The 15,072-nt window shown below is 40.0% G+C and overlaps 1 protein-coding gene across 6 annotated transcripts in view; it reads left to right on the top strand.

Moving 5' to 3' along the window:
• tns2a (tensin 2a) overlaps window positions 1-15,072 on the top strand; it is a 52,310-nt gene that overhangs the window by 24,780 nt on the left and 12,458 nt on the right. For 3 of the 6 annotated variants that reach the window (XM_062427942.1, XM_062427938.1, XM_062427943.1), the window contains exons 4-12: window positions 6,631-6,669; window positions 7,173-7,214; window positions 8,367-8,416; window positions 9,278-9,461; window positions 9,768-9,818; window positions 9,937-10,059; window positions 11,555-11,619; window positions 12,073-12,156; window positions 13,700-13,812. In XM_062427942.1, coding sequence (XP_062283926.1) covers window positions 6,631-6,669; window positions 7,173-7,214; window positions 8,367-8,416; window positions 9,278-9,461; window positions 9,768-9,818; window positions 9,937-10,059; window positions 11,555-11,619; window positions 12,073-12,156; window positions 13,700-13,812 — 751 coding nt within the window. The remainder of the gene's footprint in view (window positions 1-6,630; window positions 6,670-7,172; window positions 7,215-8,366; window positions 8,417-9,277; window positions 9,462-9,767; window positions 9,819-9,936; window positions 10,060-11,554; window positions 11,620-12,072; window positions 12,157-13,699; window positions 13,813-15,072) is intronic. The other 3 variants (XM_062427941.1, XM_062427939.1, XM_062427940.1) reach the window with 3 other exon arrangements.

Here is a 15,072-nt window from a genome sequence, read left to right as displayed (position 1 = left end):
GTAAGGTCGTCAGAAATCTCCTTTGTTCCACCCAGACACACTTCCACCAACCTGTGTTGTGAAGCTCAGACTTTGACCGTGAAGACTCAGATTTCTCTTCTTTCAATAAATCAGGGCCTCCCAGAGTCACACTTGATTGTCATCCTATTAATTGAAACTCCTGACTCTAATTTCCCTTTAAAATCAATTGATAATCTAGAGGTCTACAAATATGTAAAATTGGATCATTTTCCTCAATAAATAAACTAAAAAGTTTAAGATTTAGGACTTATTTGTTTAACTGATGTCTCTTTATCTAGTTTTAGGACTTGGGTGGAAATCTGATCACATTTTAGATGATATATATGCAGAAATAGAGCAAATTCCAAAGGGTTCAAAAACTTTCAAGCAGCACTGTAAGACAGCTGTCCTCTGTGGCTCACTTTCTGATGATGGCGATGATGAAAGCACACAAGGTCATGGTCAGCATCGGCTCGCGCTGCTGATTTGTTACAGCTTTCATCAATGTGCTCTGATTGGGTCTCCCAAGGGAGTCTTAAGGAATGGAGAGACTATTTAGGCCGAAGGCTAACCATCAAAGAAAGTGCTGCGTTCAAATGTAACCAAGGAGCGAGAAATAGTTTGACCAGGGTCAGGACTGGTACACAGTTGTAGTGACTATCATGTCTTAATACCTACTCTAAGTGCAGCTATGAATTCCTGCTGTGAGAATGCAGGACTTTGTTTCATTGCTCTACAATTTATGATATTGTCCATCTCTGTGTTGCCTTTTAACTTATTTGTTAAATAAGCTAAAAAGAGACACTTCATTAAAGTATCTGTCTTTCCTCTCAGTTCAATTCTTGGAAGTAAAGGAGCATAAAGTTACACACTAGCTGCTTTGAATCATTTGATGCCTGTAGCACAAACTATACACAGTTTAGACAGAAATAGCTCATACTGCTGTACCTGAAATACCCGTGTCCCGAAGCAGAAGTAGTCGATGGGGCATTACTTTTCTTTTTCAATGAAATAATAATAATTTTGATTCGAACATAGCTCATGTAACCTCAAATGCAATGTAGAATTGTAGGTATAGTTCAACATATTTGGCTGAGGCTTAGATGAAAGGATTGATGTCTCTACACTAAATATGACGCTAGAGTCAGCAGGCAATTAGCTTAGTTTAGCATCAGCCAGAAGCAAGAACATAGCGAGCCTTTGTCAGTGCAAAGCTTAAAAATATACATACCAACAGATGTTACCAACCAAGATGTTATATTTGTTTCATCCAATATGAAAAAAGAAGTAAAAGCAAAAAAAATGTGGTTTTACGGTGAGTTACGAGCTGGAACTTTTTCTTTTGCCAGGACAGCTAAGCACTTAAGTAACAAGCTAACGTTACCCCGACTCCGTTGCAGAGTCAGCAACAGTCTCACCTTTATACTCAATATTTCCATTTATGCTTTCCAATCCAACATGCTTCCACACTTTTCTTCTCAGACAGCTTGGTGACATGATTCTCCAATCAGCACGCCAGTTTCTTTTGTTAAAAGCAGTAACATAATAAATGTACCTCATTTTCTTATCATATACTCTATTCACACACATACACTAAATTACTCTCAAACACACAGTCGCAGGCTCTCACAAACGTAGCACTCACATACCCGTTTCTCACAGTAATAACATACCAAGGCTACTACCTCACCCCCTAGTTATCCCTCGCTGAGCCCACAGCTCTTAAGCCATGCATTGAGAGGAGAGAGCTGTGCATTATCCATTAGCTATGCTCCTTCTGGCTTTGATGGATCAAAGAGCATGTAAAGAGCTAGAGGAGCAAGGGCCACTGCTGCAAAACAAAACGGACTGAGAGGAAGAGGACAGAAGGGCTGGCAGAGGAAAGAGATGGAGGGAATACAGAAAGGTAGATCAGGGGAGGGAGGGGGTAGGTGTTGTGGGGGTCAGGGCTCTGAATGTCACCAGCTGGACCCACCTGAGAGGAGGAAGGGAAGGGGAAGTTAGTGGCACTGTTTTACTGAGAGTGAATAAGAGGCTGGGGGAAACATGTACAACATAGAATGTACAGAGAGGAAGAGTAACAACAAAATAGAAATATGCATATTGATATTGGTCATTTTTATCATATTGGTTATAAAGTCTACTAATACTTTTCTCAAGCTACTTTAGTGTTTGCTTTGCCATTTATTAAGATGATTTCAGGCATGTCACCAGCACTTGTATCCAAAGCAAGTTAGAACAAGCGAGCGAGTGGTGGGTCTTTGTCTTTTTCAGGGATATTTGGTTACTGATGGACAGAGGGGGATCAAACCTGTGACCTTTTAGTTTTAAGACACTTCAAGACTGGCACCGTGAAGACGTAAGAGCAACGGTGGAGGTTTTAAAGAATAGTGAAAACGTTTTAAGAAAACAAGGTTGGAAGTCGGAAAAAGGTGAGAGGAAGCCAAACAGGAAGGGTTTTTATTAGAAATAGATTAGGGAAGAAAAGGCAATGGAAGAAAGAGGAAGGAGGTATTGGAGCAAATGGAGGAAGAGAGGATAAACAAAGGAAGAGAGAGGGTGATTAGGGGAAATTAGAGTGATGGACAGAACAAGAGGGACGAGGTGAAAAGTAGAGGGAGAGGGGAAGAGGTAAGAAAGGTAGTAAAGGTCAGAGGAAGAGATATGAAAGAGATAAGGACAAAAAGAAAAAGGAAGTAGAAAGTATAAGATTTAAAAGAAAAAGGAAAGCCACAAAACAGCAGAATAGGAAAAGAGAAAGGAGAGAAGAGAGATGCAAAATACAGCGATTTGAGAAAAATGGGAACAGAAGGAGAAAATAGGGAGAAGTTAACTTGCAACTGGGGAATAGGCGAGAGGAGAGGGAAAGGAGGCATGGGGGAATAGAAAGAGAGGGAGAGCAAGATGGGTGGAGGTCTATTAGCAGGAAGTTTGTGCGTAAGTGTTGGCCTGGGGAGATGGAATCTGGTGTGGTGTGTTTGTTCTGGCTTAGCAGCCGCCCTCTGCAGGCCCCTTCACTGGGCACCAGGAGAGAGAAAAGAAGAATTAACAGAGGAGAGGGAAAGACTGGAAATTAGAGAAATAATTTCATACTTTTGACACATGCAGGATGAAAAGGTGAATAAAGGGTGAAACTACTGAACACCGATACATGCTGCAGGGTGCAAAAACTGGATAACGGTAGTCATAACAACTTGAAATTCGAAACAATGTGGACTGTACTTGCGTGGACTCATTCCAGTATTGGCTGAGCGAGGAGAAACTGGAATCAGTGGGTGACTCCAGAAGGTTTTGATTTTTCTTATTAGAAGCTAGTTGGATCGCTGCATTTTCCAACAATACCACCAAATTTCATCACGAGTTCTGCGGCGTGGCTTTCATTGAACATTGTGCATAACATACAGTATAGCACTTGCCAAACCTCCCAGTTTTCCCAGGACTCTCCGGTTTACATTGTCCTCTTTTATGTCTTGGGTTATGATTTCTTCAGTAATTCAACTTTTACACAGCACACTCACTGAAAAAAGTATTTCTTTATCATCATAAGCTCTAAATTGCACGTGCAGTTTTACCGATCCTGATTAAGTGATATGATGTTGAACTTGATGTCCAGATTAAACGATGATGAATGATGAACGTGAAGTTGTGGAGCCGCATTTTTGTAGTTACGCAACATCACTGGACCGCCCTAAGTAAGATACGGTGGATAAATCTCATCCTGCCTTGAGTTTATTTAAGGTGTTTAATTAGAGGGAAGGCAAAGACAAAGACGCAGTAAATTCTCAGCACTGGGTGGAGGGAAAGTAAGAGTTGAAGACAGTCGGATGAATGGATGGAAAAATGCTGAGCAGGCTTAGTTGACTTTGATTGTGACTCAAGATGACAAGAGGATCCATAATGATACTGAGAGAGGATTTAAAGCCTTGAGAGGTTACTGAATTGTCTAGCCTTCATGGTTACCGGACCTCAACCAAAACTTCACTAAGACACTTCGTAAGTTGTTTTGTTGTTGATTTTTACTTGAAATCGTTGAGTTGACTTTTTTTGTGTGATTCGTAAAAACTTCGCAAAATCACTCTGGTAGCTACTGTGCTAGATTCGTAAAACAACATTCATCATAAACATCTATATTTTTATTCTTTCATATTCGTCGAACAATTCCTTTTGAAAGCACAATATCTTTCGGGTGGCAATAGACGATGTAAAGCATACAGAATTGTTTGATCCTCTGTTTTTGAGCGTGTCCTCTAACTGGTTTTACATCAAAGTGGTTGTATGATATCTGACCCCATGTTGCTGCTGTGTGCAGTGGCAGGGAACGAACATGCATCGCACGATACCTTTTCACCATGTTAGCTCTGTGGTTTGAGGAATTGTTTTTGGGCATTTAATTGTGACGTTCACTTATCTTCTCCACCTGTTGAATGTGGCTTTGCAGTGAACCGTACCGCTCTGATCTGAGATAGAGGTGCACGTCTGATAAAACACACTCGCTGAACCGGTTAAGGATTTTGCACTCAGCTTCCATTACATATAAAAAAATGTATTTGTCACAGCTGTACTGAAACTTAATGTTGAAAATGTATCTAGTTGTATTGCTAATAATAGTGGCAATTTAAGGTCATTTTCAACAGTTGCATTAAAGGTTAGTGAGGTTTGGGGAAGGTGCCTGTGTTTCATGCTAATCTTTAGTATGAGTGCATGCACAGCCAAACAAACAAGCATATACTTGCTCCCAATACCTGGTGTTCAACCCTACACCCGACTGTAGATGTGCTACATATTCAGTTTCTGCAAAACAGTGACACAGAAGATACCTTTCAGTCCTTCCGTCTTTCAGATGCCATGCCTGAAAGTTGGAAGGACTGGCAGTTATGTCGGCCTGTCCCAGATTGACACAGAAGACTGGGACAGGAAGGAGGTCATTCATGCCATGATTGTTCGAAAACGAGTCGTTAAGAGTGACAGAAGTAGGATACAGGATGTAATGTTCTGCTATTGCCCCGAAATCAGGTCCTGCAACATTTAGAGATCATGAACCCGATTGAAAAACACATTTAAGTTTTGTATATCACTGTACAGTCAAACTCACTCTCTTTTTAAACTGGGACTTTTTAGGATTGCAGCATTCACGTAAAAAAAAAAAAAAAGACTGACCTGATCCAGTCAGACTGAATTAAGAGAAATTAGAGCATTATGCAACCCAAACCTCCGTGGTGGTGAATCAGATTCAGGCTGAGAATGAAAAAGAACCACAACACAGAACAAGATTTGAGATTCATTTCATCTTCATTTACAGACGGAGATGGAAATAAACCATTAATTCTCAGACTTGAGTCATACAGGAACAGAGTCCAGTTAGTCATTTGATAGCTGATACTCAATCTTTGACTTCAGCCACACAACATGTCTCGATTTAGCTCTTTTATCTGTTCCTCGGCCTTCCTGTTGATGTCTGTAGTTAGTTACATATGCGCAACACTGAGTGACTAAGTTTGATTCTGAAGAAGAAAAGGAAAGAAAGATTAACAAGAACTGTACAACAACACATACACACAAACACACACTGTGGTGACACACCCCCAGGTTCAGGACCTGTGTAACTTCCTTTTTGTGCACAATGAGATTAAACAAGCCCTTGCCCTTTTCCTGTATCCAAATAAACAGTCCAAAAAGGGCTGTGTTGCGGGAACACTGCCTTGTATTCGTGTCTGTGTGTGTGTGTGTGTCCGTGTGTTGCGTGAGTTACGTAAGCATGACTGTGGCCCAAAGCCTCCTTCATTAGGGCTGCTGTTCAGCTCCTGCTTCCTTTGGTCACAGTTCATTGACCTGTAGGCCCACAACAGACATGGGAATCGGATGTGTCACTCTCTGTATGTGTGTGTTTCTGTTTCAGCGCTCCTCCAGCTGCACGTTCGGCCCCACATTTGCACATACTTTACATTTCGTAAACAGGCTCTCGAACATCAGCTGTACTTATTTGGCACTTAAGTGCATCAAAGTAGTTTTACAGACGCTATCAATCAATAATGTAGCTCTTAAAAATGACAGAGACATTCAGGCCTGAAAGTGGTGAAACAGTATCTTAATCTTAGATGGGCAACATTCCCCACAGTAGTTGACAAATGAAGATATAATAAGATAATGTCACAATTGTTTTTAGTTCCACAACACTGAGGCAGTCACTGTTACTTGTTGATGGTCCGAAATTCCTCTGTAATTCATAATCTCATTAGGACAGTTTTGTGTTTTCTTAAAGGACAGGTTCCCAGTTTTTCAAGTCTGTCCTAAAACAAGTCAGGTGTCTGTATGATGTAAGGTTAAAAAAAAAAGCTCACAAGTTAACATGTTATATATTGTTTGCTCATATTTCACGAAATGTTAAAATACTCCTTCAAGGTGAACTTGGGGTTGAGTAGTTGGACAGACTTTGTTTTTTTATTTGTGGCTTTTTCCATCTTTATCTTATTGTCTGAGGAAGCATTTGCTCTTAATCATCTCTGAGTGGTGACCCTGACATCTGCCCTGAAGCAAAAAGGATGTTTCCTTTTTTAAAATGCATGTGTGCGTGCATGTTTGTGTGTGGGGCTCCGTCTTGGATTCACATGTGTCTGTCTTTGTGTGTTCCAGGTGACCTCGGCGTGCATCCCAGCTCCCTCCAATGATCTGGTAAGTCCCCTTAATCTACTCATATCTTGACCTCAAAAGCTTTCTATATACTAGACTAGCTTCTCCCTCTTGGTCTATCCTTAGTTAGAAGGTATAGCTTTCCAAAACCACTGTATGGTTTCCTCCTGCCGAATTCCTTTTGGGAAGCCCAACCCTCAGCCCAGTTTGAGCACGGTTCATTCCCGGAGCGCTGCGGGATTCCAGTCCCCAAGAAAAAAAAAATGTTGATGTTGCCATAGGAAGTAGTGATGTTTATCCATTAGAGAGTCTGTTTGTTTAATTAACTCTCCTTTCCTTCCTCTGTATCCTCCTCCTCTTTTCTCCTTCTCTCCTCTCTCACCTCGTTTCAACCTCTTCCCTTTACCCTAATTCCTCTTATCATTCTTTTTGTTCCTCATCCTGCTTTCTCTCCCCCACCTGCCTCCTTTCTTTAAAATCCCCCTCTCCCATCTCCCGTCTCCTCTTTTCCTCTACGTTGTCACTCCCTCTTGCTTCGCATCCAGCAGCGCAGAGGGACCGCTCCTTCTCGACACATCCAACACCTGGTGAGCACATTTGAACCTCCGTCGTCTCTCCTTGCCTCTCTGTATCCCCCCCCCCGTATCCCCAGTGTCAGGCTATCTGTCTCGGAAATCGCCAAAAACTGTCAGGATTGAACCATTTGTGGCTTCATCAAATTTGATTTAACACATATTAAACAAACCAAAGTGAGAGCAATACCAGCTCTTAGAAGACATAATGTTCATTACATGCCATATTATAAAATTGTCTTGACAGGTTTGTTAATGATTCTCCTTGGGGGCTTGAATGCACGCCACAAATTTAATGACTACTCGTAAATGATGAGCTATCTATACTGGTATTTTAGCCTGATGGTGGCACGAAAATATTAACAGACGAGACACGCTAGAAAACATTTTCGTTTGTTTCATTCGAGTGAATTTTGATGCTTTTATGATACATCCATGGTATAATGTTAGGCACGTTTACCATCTCAATGTTAAACATGCTAAACATTTGCTAATTAGCTAAAATGCCACTTACCTAGCTAACAAGATCACTCTCATACTAGCAATGTTAGCACGCAATATTCATAAACCAAAATGTCATGTCAAACTAATTAGAAACTGTGAAACTAATTAGAAACATGAATAAAAAGAAACCTGTAGTGGACAGGTTTAAAATGTAAACATTTAACATGCTTACAAAAAGGGTATAAATGAGAGAAAAAATTAGAAACTAATGTGTTAAATAGTCACTTTACTCAATAATTTATGAGCATTTAGATGGCACAACACCTTTCTTCTCTCTTCCTTTCAAATGTTCATGTATGTATGTATTTTGACGATTCATCTTGAATTCTAGCTGACACTGTGAGCCCACAATTTGCCGTTAGCTAGTGAGCAGTAGTAGCTAGCAGAGTGATATTACAGGTCTTTGTTTACATATTGAAAATAGCCTGGTTGAGGTCTTATTTATTCATGTTTCCTTCATCCTCCTCCTCCTGATTAAAGCAGGTGAGGGTGGAGGCTAAAGATGCTCTGACCTTAATTTCACTCTGACGTGATGTTGGTGTTTACTGATATCACCATGATTAGGCCAAAGCACTAATAGACAAAATATGTGATAATCGATCGATTATTACATGTGATAATAATTTATTACTAATTGTATTTTTACATTTTGCTTTTCCACAGGGGTCCACCAAGTCTCTGACCTACACCAAACAGAGGAACACCCTGCCGAGGTAAAAGTCAACTCATTCATTCTGTTACAATGAAACATGTTATTGTAAGATGAGAAGATCAAATGATGATGAAGATAAGAAGAATCTTATTTTGGTATTGGCTGCATGTTTTATGATTTTATGATTTGATAAATATACTCTTTATATTGTTATGTACATTTGGAACTACTTCCCACTATGTAGTTTGTCTGTATTGTCTGTCTTGTCTGTATTAGTTTAGATTGAGCGGAGTGATACGCTGCACAGTGAAGTCATGGATCAAATTAGTTGTCTGTGTTATGGCACTGCTATTTTCTGGCTTTTTACTCAAGTTGCTCTCTGAAGAAGCTTACCCACGACTTGAAGTAGGTTTAATTAAGGTGACGCTAACATAAACCCAGTGTTACATTATTGAAGCTGTTTTTCTGTAGAAATCCCTTAATGCAAATAATGTCTGCGGGTTTCCACATCAGCACTGCTCTAAATTCTAATCAGTGTCCTCTTTGTTTCTGCCTTCTTTCACTTGTTCCTCAGACTAATCGCCATCTCTCCCTCATTCTTTCCGGAAGGTTTACTGTCAACCATGTGATGGAGCAAGCTGGCTTTTGATCTGACCCACATGTCACACTCAGTATCCAGTTTCTCTCTTTTCTCCCTTTTTTCCCTTCCTCTCTCTTTCTCTTTACCCATCTAGCCAGAGGTTTCATTGACCTGCATGAAGGAGCGCGTTCGTGTTGAGCTGATGCAAATGACCTGTAGTAACGCTCATGACCCATGTCCACCCTCTCTCTCTCTCTCTCTCTCTCTCTCTCTCTCTCTCTCTCTCTCTCTCCTCTCTCTCTCGCTCTCTCTCTGTCTTTTCTGCATGACCCGTTCATCCAGAAGCTTCAGCGTGGACCGTGTGATGGAGCGAGTGATGGAGCGCCACTACGACTTCGACCTCACCTACATCACAGAGAGGATCATCTCTGTCTTCTTCCCCCCAAAGCTAGAAGAACAGCGGTACCGGCTTAACCTGAAGGAAGTGGCGGCCATGCTCAAGTCAAAACATCAAGACAAATTTCTGGTGAGGGAACAGAGACAGTAGAGCAGTACAGTTACAGTAGCTTTCACAAGCAGTCACATAGTTTGTGGTATTTCGTGCAGTGGTGATCTTGCCTCATCCTTACCTTATTCGGTTGAATTCAGCTGCAGATGTTTGTTGCACAATAGACAGCAAAAGCCACAAAATACAGTTATAAACCAGCAAATAAGCAGTCTGTTTGTTTTGTTTTTTGTCACACCCATAATAAAATAAGTAAAATGGTAACTGGTTGGATACATTGTGTGGTTGGATGTGATGCAGTTATACAAAACATCCTTTCTATTCCAGCTCCTGAATCTGTCAGAAAGGCGCCACGACATCACCCGACTAAATCCAAAGGTAGAACTTCTTCTTCTCGTAACTCTCGTAACTCTGTGCTGAAAATTCTATTTGCGGCCTTTAATTAAATCTCCTCAAATCACATGATCCTCTCTCCTCCGTCTCCATCCACCTCCAGGTTCATGACTTTGGCTGGCCCGACCTCCACGCCCCACCGCTGGATAAGATCTGTGCCATATGTAAAGCCATGGAGACGTGGCTGACCTCTGACCCCCAGCACGTGGTGGTCCTGCACTGCAAGGTCAGAGTTCGGGGGGCCGCCTGGGGTTTTTCAGACGGACCCCCGTCTGTTTCCCAGGCTCTGAAACAAGCAGATGTATCACAATACAATAATGAGAACATTTTTATAGCAACATATTCTGAATTATGAATACTATTAATTTTCTAGTTTTTAATGAACACAAATAAACAACAGTAAAAAAGACAATTTAACATATTAAGTAGCTTACATAACAACTAGTTCAAGTAAAGGTTATATGAAAAAAGCAAGTGCATAAAGGAGGATGTAATATTATAATTTAGTTTTTAGAGAATATTGCAAGCATTTTAAAAATGTGACTTATGTCATCACTCTTGAAACAGACCTGCTACTCTATAATATTACCACTGATAATCCTTTTGCTCTAAGGGAGCATTTATACGCATTTATTGATTAACCTTCATGTAGTTGGTTGCCACAATATTACTAATTAGAAATGATAAACACTTTCCTTCCTAATTAGAAAAGCTTCTTAACAGGTGGTTTATTAGAAAGTGGTGGTACTTGTGATTAGCTGTGTGCTTTTATTACAATTCTTCCACTTAGCTGTGAAGTGTTTCAGATGACCACTTCATCTGATGCTAATGGAGAGATTAAGGCACATTGCCTGCTATTTAAAATGCAATAAATTGACCCACTTATTGCAAACATAACTTGAATGAAACCAAAATTACAGAGTGCACCATATAATTCAATAAGTGTTTTCCATGTTTGCCAGGAAATGAAATGTACAATCTATATGAAATTCTGTCAAGCTAGTGTTTAAATTCCTCACCGTAACGCATCATTTAGTGATTCATTTATGTCAACTTTTCAGGAAATCTGTGGCAACGTTAACTTTTCCGCAGATACCAGACACTGACCAGCTAACATTGAGGGCGACCGAGCTCCCACGGCTTGTCTGGATGTTTTATTTATTGGTTTTGGTCAGGAGAATTTAAATACTAAAACCAGACTACTTCTGTGGTCCACTGAGTTTCCAGAACATTCCAGCTACAGGCAATTCTTTCCCAGCTGTGGATCACGCCAGGGACGGGAATAAACAAGTTTATGTCAATAAAGAATCTTCCATTGAGGGACACACGCTGCAAAACAAGCTGTAATTTGTGCTCAACGTGTGCAGATTTCAGCCTGCTTACTGGTATCTGGAGGGGTCACACTAGGAATTGGAAGCTGGAATGTCTTTGGAATGTGTCAGGAAGTACGGAGCGCCTGGTGTGAAAAAAAAAAAAAACCCCAGGGAGCTTTTTAATTTGAACTCAATCTGCTTGTCCACATCCCTCTCTGTCCCTGCCTCATCTCCATCTCTCTGTCTCTCTTGCTTTCTGTCTCTATCCAAAAATCCACCCTGCAGCCAAAACTTTAAAACTGTATAAATCAGCTGTCTCCGTACCAAACCACAGAGGGGATGAAATCAGCATGTAACGACTTCATGAGTTTACACCACTTTTACTGTTGTTGTGTCTCAATCCTACAGGGCAACAAAGGTAAAACAGGCGTGATCATTGCAGCCTACATGCACTACAGCAAGATCTCTGCAGGGTGAGTGTGTGTGTGTGTATGTGTGTGCATGAAGCATCCAAAGCCACAATTTGACAGTTTCTTGTTCATCAGAATTTCTGCACATGGAAAATATTAAAGGTTAATGAACCGACGTGCAGAAACATATTTGATTTAAATTCCAATACTTCAATGCCCATGCCAAATATGACTACAAAATTATTACTGCGGTATATCAAGTGGCTGATGTGCGTTACTTCAAGTATATGCAGCACAATGATTTCCATTCAGACTTTGTTGATAAGTCATTTGATAAATTAAGCCCTGTGGATTTTTTGCAAAGGAACAGTGGAAACTGGTCTATCCTGTGGCCAGTGCCAGCTGTATCCTCTCCATGTACTTTCTGGCATCTAGAGTCTGGTGCAAGTCCCATGATGGGAATTGTTGGCTGAAAGTAATGTGTGCCTCTGTGTGTTTGCATGCATTTATGTGCAGGGCGGACCAGGCTCTCAGTACTCTCGCCATGAGGAAGTTCTGTGAAGATAAGGTGTCCTCTTCCCTCCAGCCGTCCCAAAACAGGTAGAGGCCACGGGATGATCTGAGGGGTAACTGGGAGGGGGTAAAGGGATGAGGAAGTGGGTGAGGGTATCCCACATAAATGCATCCTTCCTGCATCCTGTTAAAGGGAAAAGAAAGAGAAAACAGCTTTTGGCTTCAAGCAATACATCTGCACAACTGCTGGATTTGATTAATCTTTAACTTAAGGTCAGAAATGTTGTCATGTCAAAGCAGGAAAAGCACAGGTGTAAATAATAAATTGGCTGAATTCCATTCAGCTGCTTCAGTCTCATTGTCCTGTGTATTGGGCTCACTGTAGCATTTGGATGGAATATCCGATATAGCCACAATTCCTATTTCTCAAGATGTCTGCCATGAAAAAAAAGGGCGATGGAACAGTCCAAATAAATGCAAAGACGCTGCTCCTTGAGTGCAAAGAAAATGATTAAAGTAACGATAAATTTAGGATGATAAAGTGAAATATCAGAAAACAAAGAGTTACCATCCCAAATATAAGCAATGAAATCATTTAAAACAATCACAACACATTTTGTCAATAAAGAAAAAGTAGGCTAGTTTAACTGCATGTAACCATCTTTTTATTCATTGCAAAAAAAAGTCCAGTTGACAACACATTAGACCTTAGATAGCAGTTAAATAAATAGTTCAACATTTTAGGACATTTGTTTGCAAAAATGTTACAAAAACCACTTGACTTAGCAAATTAATGTGATTTAAATTTGATTAATTAACACATTATATCTTGGTTGTTATGTCCTTACACAAACAATTACAAATCTCCACTCCATCCTCACAATGACTCAGCAGGAAATCATTGACCCAGCCAAGAATGTAACTCCCTGTAAAACCACAACTTGATTTTTTTCACACTTGTGTTTGTGTGCAGATTAAACAAATGAGAGATAATGTGTTAATCAGTCAAATTTGGTGCTGCTGATAGGCAGTTTAAAATTTAAAAAAAAAGAGCCAAGCCAGCTGTTTCTCCCTTCGTCCACTTTTTATACTAAGCTATGTTATAAACTAGCTTCATATCTAGTGTACAAGCATGTGTGGTGTCAATCTTCTCATCTAACTCATGGCAAGATATCAAGTTTGCTCTTCCCCCAAAATGAAGAACAAGTCCTTTGGTTTCTTTTAAACATAAATATACTTTTGGAAATTCTAGACTCACTTACAGTTACCCAGAAAACTAGTGTAAAGAAAAAGAGTCAAGGACTGTCTTAAATTAACTTTAGCTTTGACATACGCATGAAATATTTCATCACCTAACAGTGAGATATTTTAAGTAAACAAGATAGTTTTTTGTTTTCTTTATACGTCCCTCTCATCCTTTTTGAAGAAACCAGCATTGCTGGCTATCTGGCAGCAGCATCGTCTGCTCCAGGGCTGTTTGCATTTTTCCTCTCTCTTTTAAAGATGTTTGTACTTGATCTCAGTCTCCATCTGTTATTGTTATTCCCCATTTTTATCACACTCATTTTATATCATCAGCATCTTTCCCTCTTTTGTTCCCTCTTTTCACTTTCTCTCTCTCTCTTTTAAGGTATATCTATTACTTTGGAGGCCTTCTGTCTGGGGCGATCAAGATGAACAGCAGCCCGCTTTTCCTCCACCAAGTTCTCATCCCGTCACTCCCCAACTTCCAGGGTGAAGGAGGTGTGTGTGTGTGTGTGTGTTTGTTGTTCAAAGCAAATCACATTTATCTTCCTGTCGCTAATGTATGCATCTCCATGGTTACATCCCAATTCCCAATTTGTGGCATTCATCAGTGTCTCATTCTTGGAATTTACTCCTAGTTACAAACAAAATTTAAGATCATTCCAGGTCGGTCATACGTGACATAGATAGATCATCTCTGTCTTCACTGTGGAGAAACACTTGTCTGACTTATAATGAATAATAATGCCCTAATGTAAATGAATAACTGAATGTGAATTAATATCTCTGTTACTGTCACATGAGTGCCTCCCGTCATGGATCGCTCTGCTTTAGAAAGATGTTTTTTTTATTCCTATCACAGTGCTGAGCTGCTCTGACGACACACTGTTATTACTAGTGTCTAACTGTTTTGGGTTTCCTACAACTGATTAGCGAAAGCAAGACTTCTACTCTATTTTTTGTTTTTGTTTTTACTGTTTCTGAACTTTTTTTGTGAATGAAACACACCCACAAGCAGAGCGGAACATGGAGCCTTATATGGCAATTTTAGTTAGGCGTGGATTATGTTAACGATCACATCACATGAACAGGTGGCATTTAGCAGACTGAAACGAGCGATTTACGACAAGTGCGAGGCAGTTTAGACAGTTTGTTTAATCAGACTTGGAAACGTTCCAGAGAAAAGTCTGAGTTTTAGGATAAGAATACAAAGATGTTCTTGCATGGGGTCCATTAATCTTAGAATGATACACCAGAACTGCCTTTGCTCAAGTCTTTTATCAGACAGACGTTTTCATTGGAAATCTGTCAGTTATTGGACACTGCAGTTTAATACTGAGAGGAATAACAGAACCAACGTAAGTTTGACATCAGTCCCAAGTTTTAGATTTCTTTTGTTTCTGCATCAACATCTCGTGGAAAAAACAATATTGGATGTGTAATATATTCCTCTTTTATTTGGGAGAATCTCTTCTTCACATATTTTAATCAACCATCAGAATCTTTTCCTTCCATGCCATGTGATGCTGAAAATCCAACTTTATATTTACAGAACTTCCACTTTAGCTAAAACATTTAAGATCCTAAATGATTTCTACAAACTATGAGACATTCTCATCACATCCTGGATTATTGAGTAATGAATTCACAAACTAAATATTTATAAATACAGACAAAGAATAAAGAAAATAAAGCGATTGCACAGCGTTGTAAATCCACCTACAAACTGATGTTAGGATTGGTATACACAGTATGAAT

Source organism: Scomber scombrus, chromosome 10 (assembly GCF_963691925.1).
Source record: "Scomber scombrus chromosome 10, fScoSco1.1, whole genome shotgun sequence".
Classification (NCBI taxonomy): Eukaryota; Metazoa; Chordata; class Actinopteri; order Scombriformes; family Scombridae; genus Scomber; species Scomber scombrus.
This window is presented reverse-complemented; position numbering and strand designations above follow the sequence as displayed.